Source organism: Apteryx mantelli, chromosome 15, assembly GCF_036417845.1.
Source record: "Apteryx mantelli isolate bAptMan1 chromosome 15, bAptMan1.hap1, whole genome shotgun sequence".
In the NCBI taxonomy this organism is placed as follows: domain Eukaryota; kingdom Metazoa; phylum Chordata; class Aves; order Apterygiformes; family Apterygidae; genus Apteryx; species Apteryx mantelli.
The window spans coordinates 24471617-24489368 of NC_089992.1; the positions used below are offsets into that span (position 1 = coordinate 24471617).

At 48.4% G+C, this 17752-nt stretch overlaps 1 protein-coding gene across 1 annotated transcript in view; it reads left to right on the top strand.

The window, feature by feature from the left end:
* Positions 1 to 17752, top strand: part of HCN4 (hyperpolarization activated cyclic nucleotide gated potassium channel 4) — a 112130-nt gene that overhangs the window by 61737 nt on the left and 32641 nt on the right. Inside the window, exons 3-4 of the mRNA XM_067305484.1 lie at positions 1344 to 1505; positions 10928 to 11146. Of these exons, the coding sequence (XP_067161585.1) occupies positions 1344 to 1505; positions 10928 to 11146 (381 nt within the window). The remainder of the gene's footprint in view (positions 1 to 1343; positions 1506 to 10927; positions 11147 to 17752) is intronic.

Here is a 17752-nt window from a genome sequence, read left to right on the forward strand (position 1 = left end):
AGCATCCATTTAACCATCCGATTCTGCTGTTCAGAGGAGAACGTGACATATCAAGGGGAGCTGCACTGAGCTCACCACTGTGCTGATCCCAGCGTGGCCCAACAGCATTATCTGGTGGTTGTGAAGCTTGGGCCACACCGACAATTTGGCAGGACCCTCAAGGCTGCATCCATATCCCTACGATGCAATAGGTTCCCTTAGCTGGAAGGCTGCACCCTGTGAGGACTATGGGTGCTGTCCTTCCTTCATTCAAACCATTGCCTGGTGGCAAGCTGAAGCTTGCTGTCTTCCAGATCTGTGGGAATGGGCTAAGAGACCAGAAGGTGGGCTCTGCGCTGAGTTACACTGGGCTGGCGGCACTCGCCTCAACCAGTCTCCCCATCTCATTGTGGCCTTCTACAAGGCAGGGAAAACCATTCCTGGACAGATACGTAGCTTAGGATAGCAGTCACTAGCATGCCAAGCGTGTCTAGCTATTACCGCAAAGCTGGGCATAAAAGGGCCAAGGAGCCCCGATGTCTGCACAGCACGCCGTCCCGAGGAATAAAATACAGTTGCCACCAGGTAATCCGAGACTGCGTACACCGCTGTGATGACAGGGAAGCTGGATTGCTCAGCATGTCCTGCTTAGGACTAGTTCTATGGACAATAGGGTCATGGGCTTCTTTTGCATTAGAGAAGTGGCTGTGGAGATGTGGTTGCAGCTCCCCATTTCCAGGTTTCTGGGCCTCCTTGCTAAAAGCTACTGTATTGTGCCAACACAAGGCTGTTGCCTAGTTCTGCCATGTTTCTCTTTTCCTTGCATACCTTAATATAAGACTGGAAGAGATTTAGCAGCTAGTAGAAGAAATAGTTGTGTCAGATCCTCCCCCCAAATCTCTGCTGAGTTTGAGGCCATGCTTTCTTGCACTTGAGACTTGCAGAGCCTGCTTCCGACATCCAGTACAAAGCTAGCTTCTACCATGAGTCAGGGTGTAGCATATACTGAGCGAGAGCAGAAATCAAAGAGGGGCACTGCAGCTAGAATGATGTAATGGTGAAGTTTATTTGTGAGGAGTGGCTGAGCAACCAGCTTGTATTGTCAAATGAGCTATGGAGCTTTAAATGTAAATTAAAATGCAAAATCAAAGGGCAGGAGGGGTGAATGATTGTGATTTTGTATTTTGTTTTTTTAATCTATTCTTCAGCTAGTTCTGCTTGCATGCAGTGACTGACCTGAGCTGAGCTGACTCAGCCTGTCCTGTTACTTTAGCAAGGCTCTTGACCCTGATACTGCGTCTAATTACGTTGGGTTGATTGTTTGGGGAACTGCTGTTTAATCTACTCCCTGTTGGCCCCTGCAGATCTTCCACATGACCTACGATCTGGCCAGCGCGGTGGTGCGGATCGTGAACCTGATTGGGATGATGCTGCTGCTGTGCCACTGGGATGGCTGCCTCCAGTTCCTCGTGCCCATGCTGCAGGACTTCCCCGACGATTGCTGGGTGTCCCTCAACCGCATGGTGGTGAGTGCCTGCCCTGCTTGCTCCCTCGCTGCCCTAAGCCCAGGCCTCCAGGCCCCCGCCACAGCATCAACCCTCCTTTCAGCGCCAACCTCCCAGCACCAACGTGGCATCCCCCCGCTGCCCAGCTTCCCATTTCCCCCTTCCTGCTTTGAGGGCCTTCCTGCACTATCCAGCAGTCCCTCCGAAGGCCACGACACTGTGGCCACGGAGGGTCCTTGAGGGAGTCCCACTCGGGGCTGGGAAGCCCAGCGAGCCTGCTGCGGGCTGCCTGCAGCAGAAGGCAGGAGCCAGGCTCCCCCTCCTGGCAGGAGAGAGCAGAGAGCAAGGTTTGAGACGGCTGGGAGCTGGGTGTACTGAGCCGCAGCGAGCGGAGGGGGCCCTAGAGCCGTACTTGGGTCTCATCCACAGAATCCTAATTCCCATTACTGCTCCTAAGGAAACTGCTCATCCTCCTGCTCCACATCCGCTCGAAAGGTGGCTGTGATCACGCTGCCCACTTTTCCCTGGGGTGCTGCACAAGACCCCCTGGGACACTGAAGGGGGCTGCGGCAGGCTGCCAGGCCCCATTCCAGCCTCCCGCGGTGGCAGCAGTAGCCAGGCTTCCCAGTAACAGCCCAAGCCGGGCTGCTCGCTGCGCTGTTTGCTCTGAGCGAGATTCATACCATATGGTAAATGCGCAGCGAGTTCATGGTACCCTTCAACCATCTCACTGACAATTCAGGAGCTTTTATTCAAAGGGACAATGTCCAGTTGATTAAGCAGAAAAAACTGACAAACCTTACAAAAATTGCCTCTTATTGCAGCTCTTAACCTCCAGATTCCCCCAATCAGTTTCTTCTTAAAAAAAAGGCAGGCACTTGGGCAGAACAGAACAAATGTAAAATATAAAAAAACCTGCCAACTTCACATGCCTCCCACATGCGGAGCTGCGGGCACATGCCTGAGATGAGTGAGCATCCACGAGATAGTCGTCTGCTTGGGGCTTATTTATTTATTTCTTCCCACCGCAATAATCATTCACTTCCTGCAGTTGAAAGGTGCCAGACTGACAGTTATGGAGACTGGAGCCCTTTATTTATCTGCAGCAGAGGCACAATCCATGCAGCAGCTGCCTAATCTTCCCCCATGCTGCCTTTTTATTATTTACATGGCAGGAACAATGAGAGATCTGGGCCCCGTTGTGCTTGTGTTATTCCGGTTCGAAAGGCCAGGCAGCTCCTTGTCCTGGAGAGCTCGGCGGTGTAGCCACAAATCATCCCCATCAGATGAAGTGACTTGGTCATGGTGCTCTTGCAGGACAGTTTCAGAGCTGCAAATTTGAACTGTGTTTCCTTACTCCTAACATCCATTTACTAGATTTTGCTTCCTTCTCTTTCCCGCTTCGGTGGTTCAGTCTTCCTGCAGGGGGACTGATCCTTAGTCAAATGGCCATTGAAGATGTGTTTATTTGCATTTAAAGCTTGGGAGAGAACCCCAGACCAAAGGCCTACCCACCTCATTTTCTAACTGCTTAAACTGTAAGCCAGAGCTTCAGCTGCCCCTAGCCTGGGCCCCAAACTAATCAGTCCCTTTGGGACAGCTCAACAGGTTAAGTCTCAGGTCTGGGTGCACTGTAAATGGGAGGCTGGCTGAATGGGCTGCTGGCAGTTGCCCCTTCTCTCCTACTGTCCTCGTTTCCCCAGAGGAAGGGGACTTCTGAGTTCAGCTGTCGGTTGCCAAACTCAGCTCTCCTCCTCCCGCTGTCTACGAGGCAGGTGCCAGATATTAGGCCAGATAGCTCTCAGCTCCCAGTCAGCTGATCCTGGACCTTGCCTATGCTGCAGGAGGAGATCCAGAGGAGAGGAGAGGACTCTTCAGTCTTTGAGAAGCAGACACTCCTATCTACCTCTGGTCATTACAGTAGTGGGTCAATGCACTTGCAGGGCCAAAGCTTACACTAAATTTAAAATGCAAATGTGGCCTCTGGCTAATTTCCAGGTCAGTGCCAAAGTTGTCGACAATGTTAATCAGTGCCCTGGGTGTTCATCTGCAAAGAACTGGATGGAGGCTGCCATTTGATGGCAACAGCTTCCATTTGCTTTTTCCACCCAACCCTGGGGGAAGAGGTAAAACCTAGAGTTGTGCTTCTTTAGACTTGGTTGTCAGAGTTAGAAATGTGAGAAGCACACTCTGCTCAAAGGCCAGCAGATGAGAGCTCCAACACAAGCAACCAGGTCTGCCAGTAACTGATGCACAGAAAACCTTCATGTTACACAAGGCAATAAGTAGCAAAGACAGACACACATGGTGAGAGGAAGAATAACCCAGTGGTTGGAGCACTGACTGAAAACAGGACACCCGATTTCAATTCCCAACTCTGTTACAGATGTCCTGTGTGATCCCAGGCAAGTCAGATGGGAAGCTCAGAGAGTTGTTCTCCCTTCCCAGGTGCTTCCGAGGATAAGCAAATACCGCAGTGATCAGTATCTAAAACAGAATGAGTCTGAGGCACCTTGGGTAATACTGAATAGGCTGCACAAGTGGGTGGCACAAACTAATGCCAATTGGCTCTTGGACACTTTACACACAGAGGCTGTAAAGCCAAACAAAACCACTTGCATGGTGCAGTGGAGAGAAGAGCTACAAACATATCGAGATCAGAGCCTGATGAGGAAGGAAGTAAATCTGTATGGTCTAGAAAAAGAGTAAGTTGGGCCAGACCATGATCACAGTCCATAAATTACCTTCAAGGTAATAACTGTGTAATGAAGGAAAATGATTAGCTGCAGTCTTGAAAGATGCCAGAAGACTGGACAGAGGGAGAAGAGATTTAGTCTAGGCACCGTTCTTAGCAGCAAGAGCGAGGAGAGATGGGGAAGGATGCATCCCACTGGCAGGAGGACCCTGCAGACTCTCCAGAAGAGGCAAGATAGAAAATTTCTATCTAGAGCAGAGCTTTACTAGGCAAGGACTCACACTGCGGTACTTGTCTTCTCAGCCTGGAGAGCCTGTGAAGCTGGAAATTAAACTTTCCATGTGTGATTTTTTTTGCTGCTTCTCCTCTGCAGCAAAATCACCTTCACTTTTTCCATTTAATAAAAGTGAAAAAAAAATGATGATCTTAGTGTCTCTCTCAGACATGGAGTCTCAGGAAACTTAGATGAAGAACTGGAGGGACGATAAAAGCCTCAGCTCTAGTCTAAGTGGCTTCAACTCCAGAAGCTTTACAGGAATGCAGCAGCCCCAAAATAGCCTATATTTAGAGCATTTAACATGGAGAATAATTAGTGATTCTAGAGTAAGATAGTTTCTTCTCACAATAAGATTCTGTCCTCTGATCTCTTGAGGTTTCCAGATGTATCATTTGGAGTCTGTGGACCAGTGTGGAAGGTGAATGGCATGTTTAGTGCAAATATTTACTTATATTCAGTAATAAAGTAATAGGAGAGGTCACTGAGTCAGGAAATGACAAGAAACCAGTGGCCTGGATTGTTCTCAGACATGGTGCCAAGATCTTGATGGTTGTTTGCAGAATGGCTCTGTTGGAGAGCCATGATGGACAGGGTTGGGAGGTGAAAGGCCAGGACAGCATCCATCTTCGACAGAGTCCACAGGCTGGATATTGGGACATTCTGTACTGACCTCATCACAGATTTGAGGAGATAAATACACTTGGTGCAGGACCACCCCTATTACACATAGGGGCTAAAAAGCTGGGATGGAACCACTGGGGAAGAAAGAGGAATCTTTCAAAGCTGCTACTTTCAAGGGGAGCTGGAAGGCAGGTGCCGAATGCTTTGGCGGCTTTAGGGAAATTTATGAAATGACTTTCCTTGAGTATACTGCTGCTGCTCTTCCAGAATTTCCCACCTGGAAAGTATAGCAACCTGAAGTGGCTACTTGGCAGTTCCTGAAACCAGCTATGCCTCTGACCCAGCAGGGAGAGAAGATTTATCACCTCCCATCTGCTTCTTAAAGGCTTGATCCTCTTCCAAGGTATCTGTGAAGGGTCTGGTGTTGCCAAAATCATATCAGGGGCTCGATGAACCCCTGGGTCCAATTCATCTTGGCAGTTTCTCAGTGCTCCATGTTTCATCTTTAGCAGTTGTAGAAGGATTCTCTGTAGGACTTCTTTTTGAACTGGCTCTGAAATGGCAGGGAAGGATGTTTCCAGTATTAATTTCTCAGCCCTAATCTCAGGAGCTTCAGCATTAGAATCCCCACAGGGCACTTTATTAAAAAGGAAAACACTGTCGAGACAGCTGCAGAGAAGCCTGTGTGTGGGCAGCAGCATCTCCCCAAGACCCTTGCCTGGCAGTTCCTCATCAGAGAAATCTGAGCTCTGCTGAGACCTGAAAGCTTTTGGAAACATGTGGCTCACTCCCTTGGGTATTGTGCCGAACTGACAAACCCTGCAGGGAAGGCAAATATCCCCATGTTAAATGCAGCAACCTTGCATAGGAAATACTAATCATCTTCCCTTCCACCAAAAGAATGAGACTAGCTGCCTGACAGAACGGAAGAAGAGAAGCTGATGCAGCCTGTGTTATGGCAGAAGACAGAGCAATGCTATATGGATCTCCTGTTTGACCCCTAACTTCCCCCAAGCCAGCAGATCCCTCATACCCTCACTCAGGAGGCTTCTGAAGCCACGTTGTAGGGTATCATGTTTTATAAAATGTCATGGAGCAAGAGCAGGGCTGCTCCATGAGGGAATATGAGCCAGGAACCAAGGGTGACCCCAGCATAGGCAATGCCCTCACCAAATAGGGCACAGTCCAACAGCATCTAAACAGGTGGGCAGAGCAGGGGTGATGATAACAGGGTCCACTAACAGTCCCAGACAAGGCAAGGTGATGATCAGGTCCAGGGTTCATCCAGAGAATGCAGTCAGGAGCAGCAGGAGATGGCGCCAGAGGCAGGACGGGAGACAAGGCTACGGCATATGTTCAAGGCCCAGCTCAGAGAAAGGCTGGGCACAGGCACACCTCTGACACAGCTCAGGCGAGGATGGGGTGCTCAGGCCTGAGCTCCTGGAGCAATGGGTGTGCGGGTGGGGGGGCCCATGCTAGGCTGATTGGGGCAAGTAAGGCCCATTGGTGCACTCAGAATCCTGAGAAAATCACCCCTTTTTTAAGGTGAAGACCAAGCAAAGCCCTCACTGGAAATAAGCACAGAACAGGCAAGTGCTCGCCGATGTGAAGTTTGGCCTCTCATCTCCATTTCTGGCCCCACTGTTACGCTTGCTTTAAACTTGAGCCCAAGGTCCGTTTTCGCTGCCCAGCAGTTAGGATATTGTCCAGGGGAGGGCAGTGATGTGCAGAGGCATTAACCTGCAGCACCACCTAAGCGGCCTGGAGTAGCAAACCCCGAGTAACGACTCTGGCCACATGAGATAACTGCTGAGATGAATGTGGGAGTTCACAAAATGTATTCCTGCTCTGTTTGGCAGGGCTGCAACGCCCTAAAGGACACCATACCATCTCCCCTGGTGCCTGTGCCAGGCAAAACCCAGTGCTGCCGTGGAAGTTTCAGGAATGCATCTCCAAGTATTCAGGTGTGTCTCTGAGCAGAGGCACCGAAGTCCAGACACTAAGCCCTGAGAAACCCTTATAGTCCTGCCAGTACAGATGTTAAAAACAAGCTAGTTTGAGAAACCACTTCAAAGCCATTTTAACTCCTTTTTGCAGATGCTCTTAGTGCCTGCCATGTGTTTGAGATGACATTCCTCTTGACTATGTTCAAGCACAGATTTGTAGCTCCATTTCAGCTTGCTTTGAGATTTTCTTAGCGAGACGTCATTTTCTTTGTGTAGTTTAAGGCCTCATTTACCAACCCTTAATGGACCATTTTAGCCACTCCAGTATACCTGAAGTAGTACAACCCCCCCACTGTGGGGCTGGTGTAGTGGTATATTGAGTATAGCAGTATGACTGTTAAGGGAAACAAGTTTTATCAGTATAAGGCACCATGATGCCAGTAAACTTGTGTCCATGTTAGATTTGGATCCAATACCACTGGTTTGGCCTGAAGTTTTGCACTCTTGACCTACACTTATTCTGTGGAAAACAAAAGGGTGTAGAGCAGGCCTAAAAAGTAAAGATATGCTGAGACCTATAAGCGAAGAGTCATCCCGTAGACTGTGCCATGAGGATCCAGTGCTCTTTACAGAGGCTCAGAGAGCTCAGAGACTGTCCCCTAAGGGGTAATTGCTCTGAAAGATCTCCCCTTCATGGAAGTGCCTCTGTTTCAGCAGTCCTTGACCTCCTCTCCCAGCAGGCCATGTGGCCCAGGAGTTTTTTAAACACTCCGTGTTTTCCTCCAGCTCTCGCCCATCCATCTGTCATTACTCAGCGATCCCCTCAGTCTGGCACAGAGCAGGCTGTCCTCGCTGGGAGCCGTGGTGCTGACGGGCGAGGTGGTTGTGGCTTGTAAGTAGGAAAGTTCCCAGGGAGCCAGAACTATTTCTGCAGGCTACTGGGGCTCAGTGTTGTTGGATGTGGTGGGTTTGGGGTGACTAATTCCTACAAAATACTGACAAGCCTTCTAAACCCCAAATTTAGTTGGGAACTATGGTCTCCTGTTTACTGAGGAAACCAAACCAGCACGGTACAGTGACTTGCCCACCCCTGAACAGCAAGTTGTTGGAAGAGTGGCTTTTAAAACCTGTGTCTGTCTGATACCCAGACCCATGTCTTAGGCCTGTGGTCGTTAAAGACCCTGGCAGCCAGTTTCTTGGTATATCAAATTGGAGCTCAGCTAATCTTATTCTGTCTCCCCACGTTCCCTTTAGAATTTCAGCTCGGCATTTCTTTGCTCCCTGCCCTCAATTCTGTTGCGAACATGTGCTGCCCTGTTAAACTACTGCCACACTGAATTCAGGAGGCAGCAGCATTTCTGCGGTGGCTGGTGAGAAACGCTTGCGTAGGAAGGGCATTTGCTGTGCAAACTTTCTGGCGAAGAAGCTCAGAAAGCTGAGCTGGCATGAGAGGGCAAGGGCAGAAGAAGTCACTCTGCTCCGTTGGACCAAATTCTCATCTGTTCCCTTTCTCTGCCAAGCTCACCTGTTGCCTCTGTAAGAGAAAGGCAGGCTGCTGTGGGCCTGCCCACCATGTCGTGGATTGCTGGCTTTTTATCCTGACACTGCCCACCTGAATCAGGAGCACCTCACTGTTCTACCTGGAGCTGAACTGCCTTTTCGGTTTGCAACTAGCCCTGGGACTGAGTCGTCTCTCCTTGCCTCCCCATGCTTCTCTCAAGTGCACTATGCACTTCCGTCCTGAGCGAATGTGCCCAGCCTTGCCCCCGCCACGCGCCAATGATGTCTTTCAGACTGCTCCTCGTGATCTTGATCCTCTAACTCGCTGTTGCACTGAAGTGGCTGAGGCAGGAACACACGTGCCGTTCTCCTGCCTGGCATCAGCACTCGGCTACTCCCGGCAAACAAGGGACCCGCTTCCCCCAGTGCAGCTTCACAGACGAACGCATCCATGGCGCAAGGAGGGTTCGTCACCCAGAGGGGAGGGGTCCGGACACCCGCACTGCTCGGTGGCACGCCGTAGCGATGGGTGAGGCAAACGGGGCAGCAGATGCGCTCCTTTGGTGCGTATTCCTCAGAGAGCCCCCAGTAGTGAGACCCTTCCCACTGCCCCGTAGAGGCAGCAGGGTGCAAACGCTCTTTGCCTTTGTTTGTAGCTTACACCCCCTTGGGCTGCAGCTCCTGACACACCAGCAAGCCAGCTGCAGAGCCGGGAATAAAGACACCAAAGGCCACATTGGCTCTTCTGTTGTCTCAAGGGTAATTTTTTCCAGTGCAGGAGGTGACCAGGTTGTCCCTTTGTTGGGGAGGTGAGCCCAGACAGGCTGGCGCCAGCAGGGAGCGGTCTCTTCTGGGGCTGTGAATGGGCTGCTGCTTCTGTGTCCGCTTCACTGTCCCTTCTGTTGCTTTGCCCTTCTTGTTGCCAGTGTGAATCAGGCCTGTCTTGCATAACGTAACCGAATATGGCCAGGGTAACACTATCGCCTGTCTTTGTCCATGTGCTTATCTCCTAACCAAGCATTAACACTCTCCAGAGGTTCCAGCTCTTTGCCACAGCTCACAAACAGCAACAGTACGTTCTGGTCCTGTTTACTGCTTGTAAGCTTACTAGAAAATTTCCACCAATGCTAATGGCACTCAGAGAGCTGGTCGTAGATAGGTCATCAGCTGTCCACCTGATTGTGATAGATACCTCCAGGGGGGTTGCGTGGTCTTTAAAAGTCACTGGTGCCCATTCAGCTCCAGGGCTCCCGACGTTGCTAGTCACCAGTGTTGCCTCTGCTATTTTTCTCTGACTAGAGTTCACAGAAGTCTCGCTTGTCTGTTTGAGCTTGCCTATGAAGCTGTCCTTCTGCACAATGACCTTCTAAGTTCTTATGGTACATATATTGGCACAGCTATATCCATAATGTTAGCACCTTCCTAGGAACAGAAAGAAGACTGATGAACATACAGATTATGTGCTGCAATGAATGTCACTGTAGCAGAGGTATTTTTTCACATACCTTGTAACAGCAGTATGTGATGACAGTGCATTTACTTTACACGGTTTTGTGGCAAGGACTTTCTATCATATAGTACCCACAGGATAGTAAAGGTACCTCGAGCTGTTCCATGAACTCAGGCTAATCAGAATAGTCATCAGACTTTGGGTGTTTTTTTCCTCCCTATCCCATGATGCAGTTGCTGAGGTGCTTCTGCTGAGGTTTCAGTGGGAAAGCACAGGATGTCTCAGAGAAGCCATTGACTTCAGCTGGTTTCTCTTTGTGGTTTATTGCATCTCTCAAATTAGACCATTTGTAGTCTGTTCAGCTCCTTGGAAAAAGCCCTGTTTCACACTGAAAAGAGCTCCCTGCCTGGACATTATCATCTTAATTTTCTGCCCTTTTCATCTCTTCAGTTAATGACCAGAGTTCCTGAACATTTCATAAATTGCTGGGGAGTAAGTGATTTTCCCCACTTTAAAATCTTGCTGCTGGCAGCCTTGCACGGGCTCTCTCTTACCAGTTCTCTGTAAAACTCCATTTCCCAGCAAATAATCATTTGCTTCAGTTCCTTCTCTCTCATATGTGGGTCATTTTGGAAATATCCAGCACATCATCTCTGTTTGTCCCTGGTTACCAATGTGTCAGTCTCTCTGGCCTCCTTTGTGGAAGGTTTTGCTGGAAAGAGTACATGGAATCTGTAAAATCCCTGACCAAATCATTTAAGCCTACTTTTAAATCAGATGTACCCAGCACTTTCAAGCCATCAAGCAATTAATCACTTGTTTAAGTTATAGAAGCACTTTAAATATGGACTTTCGGGCCTGATGTTAGGTATCCTGTTCTGAAATGTTTTCATACCAAGAGAATGTCTTGTGCCACTGCTAAAGCTTTGTCTGTCTGTCTGTCTGTCTCTTTAGAATGACTCCTGGGGGAAGCAGTATTCCTATGCACTGTTCAAGGCCATGAGTCACATGCTCTGCATTGGGTATGGGCAGCAGGCACCCGTTGGCATGTCAGATGTATGGCTCACTATGCTGAGCATGATTGTCGGTGCCACCTGCTATGCCATGTTCATCGGCCATGCCACAGCCCTAATCCAGTCTCTGGACTCCTCACGGCGTCAGTACCAGGAGAAGGTAAGGACTGGGCTTTGCAACCCTTGTGTGACCCCGGGGAGGTTTACACATTGTCTGGAGGAAGTCAGGGCTGTGAGTGACCTATGTGGGAGGCCAAAGGTGTGGTGGTTTTGTCACCATGGCAGTTACTGGTAACTCACACCCATTCATTCACTCAGAAAGACCCTCAGGAAGAAATAGATGCAAGATCAGATGAATAATATAGGGCAAGCAGGTAATTCTTGTTATCTCTGACTGTCCTTTTAGATCAACGTTATCAATGTCACTAGTATCTAAGATTGTCACTCACTTTTTCCTAAGATCTTGTTTCAAACCCCAAGTGGATGTTCCAGAATGTGCAGCTTTTGTTCAGCAAGTACTTTTTTTAACTTTATCCAGATTAAACACTCCAGTGCTCATGAGCAAAACTACGTAACAAACCCCAAAGCACAGATCAAAGCTCAAGAGCACCGAATAGGTTCCCCAGGTAGATATCGAATTAATTGCACAGTTGTAGAATCGCATAGTGTAGCGCACAGATAGAAATGTCACAAGTGGTCAGGTTACCACTGCAGCTGCAATAACTGGTGGGGGGGGGGTTAAGGTGATGCTGTGCATTTGTAAGATGCTACAAGTGTAAACAGGTCAATCGCCATGATACAGCTGAGGAGTGGTAACTCTCTGAAGTGCATCAGCTCCTTCGCTAATTAGTGCCTTTCCATGCCTTTAGTATGTTGCTGTCTGTGCAGTCATATTTTGTCATCTAAAGCAAAAGGGTGCACAGGGAAGCTAGGGAGCCAGCTAGTGCAGTGATATCTTTCCTTCAGGGACGCAGGCAGGCAGAACTTCAGGCTTGGGTTGAACCAGCAGGCCTGCATCACAACAGAACAGGAGAGCTCCCTGAAGGGTGACTTTGTATAACGAAGAGCAAGGGCCTGGGTGGCTCAGAGGTGCGGAAAGGACTTGACAGCAAAGACAGTAGGTTACTTTCAGGCATCAGCACAAGCAACTGCCTTCAATTAGTAGGGCTGAGGAGGACACAGTGAAGGAGGTGTTATGGTCAGGGTCATAAGGATACATTTGGTCTGAAGATTAAGAAGAGGAAGAACTAGGTGCTCATTCTGACCTTGCCTGGTGCAGGTAGATTAGGTGAGAGGGTAGCTATTATTCCAATGGGTAAAGTATGACTAGCATGGAGAAGTGAGTTTGAATAATGAATAAGAAGCAAGTTGCTACATAAGAGAAAGTGGAAGGACAGATTTGTCAGATGGTTCCAGGAAACAGTTCAGACACAGAAAACACAAAGCTGGGCCATAAAAAGGGTTTGCAGTAGGCCAGAGAGTAAAGGCAAAAAAGACCAGAGGCTGAATCATGCTTTGAGGTTATGGAGGAGCTCAAGCTAGAGTTAGAGCTAAAAGAGAGAAAAAGCCCAGAAAAGGAAGCGTGGAGGACTGGGAGGCGATCGACCACTGGGCTTTCTGTAGAGTTTTCCACTGTGTTACAGATTGGCTGGACTAAGGCTAATTGAGAGCAAGGCACGCCAGAGAGAAGGACACTGCAGCACTCAGAATGCAAGCTGATCAAATCTGTGTATGCAGAGTATTTATTCAAATGTGTTTGAAGTAGCATAGAAGTCAAGGACTGATTTGCAGATTCAACCACCTGGTCATCATAGCAGTAGCCAAGTTTTCACCTGCAGGTCTGGGCACTACGATTTTTTCCCTAGCCAGGTCTGAAGACAAGGGCAGAACTTGACCCTGGGAGTTTGATTCCAGTCCGTGCTCAGGGAAATCAGCCACCAGCATGCCAGCAGGGACTGGAGCTGGGGTGGCAGAAGGAGGGTGAAATGTTAAAGCCTGATTAGAATGGCGAGATATGAATGAGAAGGTTAATAGATCCAGGAGAAAAGCTTTGCGACAAAAGCAGTGGGTAGAGGATTTAACAAAGGAGGTATTTCTGTGTAGTGGTTATTGCGGGTTCATTCTCCCCAGGTATTCTCCTAGGAACAAAGCCTCAGGGATTCAGTACATTCAATTTCCTCTTGCAAATGGGACAAATGATGGCCTAAAACAAATATGTATTTACTTCATGCATTCCTTAGCACTCGAATAGCCATGATTAAAATGAGGCCGCTTCGTGATTTGCAGCCCTGCAACTCAATTTAGTTCAGTCCTCATGGGACAACGTGTCTGTTGAAGCATATTATAAGCAAAGAATCTCAACAGGTTTGCAGGGTCGATTGGCAGATGCAGAAAGCAGTTTGGAGACTTACGCTGAGTACATCTCTGGGCTGCAAACAGGGCTCTGCCTCTCACTTCAGAGGATCTCGGGCTCTAGAGACTCTTGCGACTATTTAGGGAGTGGCCGAAGAAAGGGGAGGCAATGGGGAGGGACAGAAATGGCAGGAATGCACACAGGAACAGGACAGAGGAGTATACCTGGTAACTTTACTGACCGGCTTTGCTTTGTGTAACCTTCAGGACAAGGTTGAGGAGTGAGTTTGTAGTGAAATTTCAGACTGGTCTATATCTCTGCCAAACCAACTTGTTCTTCCCTTGTACTAACAGCTTCTGAGAAGAGGCATAAAAGCCAAGATCTGCTGTCTTTTGGCTTTAACAGCAGGCTTCTCTCAGTAAACAGTGCATGATTTGGCCCCATCTTTCACTCTGGGTTGGATTCATTGAACATTTGGACACTCTATTCCTGTCCTCCAAATATTCTTTTGCTGCAGCACCTGAATTTCATACCATGCTGGTTTCTGCAAGACAGGGAAGCCTACAGGGCAGATGGGGTGCTAAGAAGCACAGAGATTTTGGAGGGGGAAGTTGCGTCCTCCAAGACAGTGTGGTGCAGAGGTTTCTGGGTACGTGGGAGAGTGCAAATATACCCAAGTGACATGGTGCACTCGTACTAGCTCAGGTTCTGGAAGTGGCACAGCCATCATGTAAGCATGGCTCTATGCCTCCCTTAAAAAGCTCTGAGTCAGAAGAGCTCTTTAGCTCTGGTGCTTTGAGGTGACTGTTTTATTTCCAGGCCCAGAGGCAAAGTTAGAAGGGACTTCTCTGTGCTATCCTGCATTGCAGAGGGCGTTATGCCCTAAATGACTTGCCCACGGTCACATGGACAATCAATGGCAGAGTCAGGAGCTGACCACTATCTCTAAACCTCAATCTAGCATCCAGCTCTACAATGTCTTTGCACGCAGGATAGGTTTCCTTTTTCCCACATGAGAGTAAAGGGAGAATATCACCACAGATCCAGCCTGAAGGACTCTGATAGAAAAATTTCCCAAAGGCATGGTGTGAAGTTACATATTATAACTGAGTTGATTTAACAGCTCCAGCCAGAAGGGACCTCACGCAGCTATTCTCCCCCAGTACTCCCTGCCCCTACTCCTAGCTGCAGAGTTTCATCTCATGTATTCCATCTCTCATATTTCTCAGACCTTTACTGAGCTGATTTGATCCACTGACCTGGCAGAAGGCTGTTTATTCCCTTTTTTTCTGGGTTAGCTTTCTGCCAGATTGGTCGGTTGAAGCATGTTACTCCAGAGTCCAGTGAGTGCCAGAGCTGGTGTGGGATGATGGTGGAGGAGGTCTATAAGCAAGAGTAGAAGCATAAGGCCCCGTTCAGCTATTCCTAGATCAGCTCAAGCCCTAAAACGCAAGTTCATCTTTGACTGTGATTGTGACTACCCCACAACCTGCAGTAACTGTGGCTCACAAGAGAGGAAGAAGTGTTTCTTGTCCAGAAGATAAGGAAACTAGATGGATATGCAAGTTATTTCCATTCTTTCTTCATATTCCCCTATTAATTTCTTTTTTCTGTTGTACTAAAGCTCAGCTGGATTAATATTTGTGTCAAGTCACCACACATACAGACACACACATATCCTTCTCAACAGCCTCTGTAACCTTGAGCCCTTTGGGAGCAGTGATTATGCTGCCTACTGCAGCCGTGCTCCTCGGAACAAAGCAGAGAGCTCCGGGCTCCGCTCTCCCACCCCAGCAGGATGCAAGCAGTGATAGGGATCCTGCGGAGAGGCTTGGCTCTGCTGTGTTATCTTCTTAGATACATCCAGAAGAATGACTGATGAGGGACTGCTGTTCTCAGCAATGCAGAGCCCAGCAAAGCTGCAATCTCTCCAGATTCTCATCTCTCCTCAAGATCTGTCTGCTACACTGGTATTCTCTCAAACTCGCTGCTCTCCACACTCATTCCCCTGCTCCCCATTCCCCCTGAACAGTCTATTCAATACCTTTTGTTCTAAAAATATATATTGACACTGGGTAGATACTTGCATATTCACTTGTCATTATGCTGAAGAAGCACCTGCTGCAGCACAGTGGCAAGGGGGCAAGGAGGTAGCATTACAGCTATAAAAATAAATCCCTCTACGAAAGCACTAATGATGTCACCTCTCAGTTCCTGAAACAGCCCTGCTTAACCATCAGGACAGTTCTTGTTGTCACAGTTTTATTCTGTATCCTGGGGTCTGATTATCTAAGTGAAAAGGCACTTCACTGTTCCACTCTCACCATTTCAGCCTTTCCATTACTGGCCCGAACTCAGCAAAGAGGATTTAGATAATAGTTGTTGGGGAAAGCTTAGTAACTGTAAAGGCTGAAGCATGTTACCTGGAAAAAGCTTTCTTTGTTAGAGGTCGAAGCAGATGTTAGACTAATATTCATTAGCGGGGAGGTGGGAGATTCTGTGTCAGGCAAGAGTTTGGACCAGGTGATCTCATGTGGTCCTTTCCACTGCATCTCTGGGACAGTGTGAGTCAAGGTGAACTTCTCAGCAGAATGGCTTGATGTCAGTGGCCAAAGGTGAAGGTCTTCATCCTTCAGATTCTCAACTACAGCTCCTACACCTTCCCCAGAGAGACACACTAAATCCACAGAACGAGTTATTCCATGAAAATGGAGGTAGATTGGGAGCTGGATCAACTCTGAGCACTTATGTTCAGTGCCCAGAAAAGACATAGAGCTAAAGGAGCACACTGCCATTGCACCTGGACTGCTACAGTGAGGGCTGAGAAGCCATCTGCTGGGCTCAGTGAGTCCTTGGCCTTTCTTGGAGTCCAGCAGTATAGTCTTATTAGGCAGCAAGTTTAAGGAGTACTTTTTTCTTACTGTGTGTAGTGAAACTGTGGAACTCACTGCTACAGATGCTGTGGAGACCCAAAGTTTAATCAGCCTCAGAATATTTAGACAAATTCACCCAAGGAAAATCTTTCACATGATACTGAGTGCTAAGATGCAGATATAACCTCTGACTGTGGATATCCCTGATCTGCTTTTTGTCAGAAGCGAGGAGGGTGTGGCCAGCAGCTGGATTGCTATATGCCTCTCTTATTCTTTTTCTTCTTCCCCAAAACATCTGAAACTGTCAGAGACACAAAACCAGCTGAGAAGAGCCCTTAGCCTGACCCTTTATGGTTACTCTTATGTTCTAGGCTGTTTAACTTTATAGTTCAGTGTTCTGAACAGGCTCCAAATGAAGGAGGGCAGAGTGCAGAGAATTTGGTGCAGGGTTCCTAGCTGGGATCCTGGATACAGCGTAATCCCAGAAGCCTGGCAGTGTGCCTGTGCTGATTAGCCGCTCCCTCTTCCCCCAAAAGCAGAGGTAATTAACCCAAGAGCAATGCTGCACTGAAGCTATATTAGTTCTTGGAGCTTCAGGGTTGGCCTAGGCAGCACTGCCTTGGGGATCTCTGATACAGCATAGATATATTAAGATAACTAGAGTCAGCTGCTCTGTGTTAGCGTGGAGTTGGACAAAGGCTGCCCTTATTCCCCTACCTCCTGTGCTGCAGATATCAGGTGAGGGATTTCATGGTTATTAGCAGCCTGGACAGGATTTGAAGTGCTGTTCCCAAGATGATTGGTCTCCAATGTCTGTAGGTTCTCAAGTGGCCTCCCCAGATTCTCAGAGGTCCAAAGGGATTAGGTAGAAGTCCACTTGTTGAGCCAGCATCGCAGTCTTGGACGCTGGGAAAGCTGCAAAGCTCCCTGCCTCTCCTGGGAACGTGCGTGCATGGAGGAGAGGGTAGGAAGTGTGCAGCACTCCAGAAATTTAAGGTGTCTGGGAAATTTAATCAATTTTCCTAACTGAAAGAAGTTTGGGAGCCTTGCTTTATCCTGTTATGACTGCATTAGCTGTGCATTAACTCAGTCTGTTAAGAAACGAGCTTGAGAACTATTATGTCCCATGTTACTGTCAATCAAAGCATTTGGGGTTGACAACAAGACCTATAAATGGCACGCTTTATCGCTTGTGTCTAGCTGCACATGTGTGCTGGGCTCAGTGTCTTGGGCAATGCCTCTGGGTAGATTCTTCTGTATTCTGGGCTGGGCTTTCTGGCTAGTTTGCAGTCTAGATTCAACAGGTGAAGGGGGTAAGATCAGATGCAGCTCAAGATCACAGGAGGGGGTGAATTTCACCCTTGACATGTTAAAAAAACAGCTGCAATAACGAAGGTCCCCCATGACCCTCAACCCCACCCTGTCTGCATCCCACCCATGTGCAGGTAGTAAGTCCAAGGGGGTTGCCAGAAAACTTTCTGCCTGATATAAGCTGGCCCTGCTTTGAGTGGGGATTTGAACCCGATGGCCTCCAGAGATC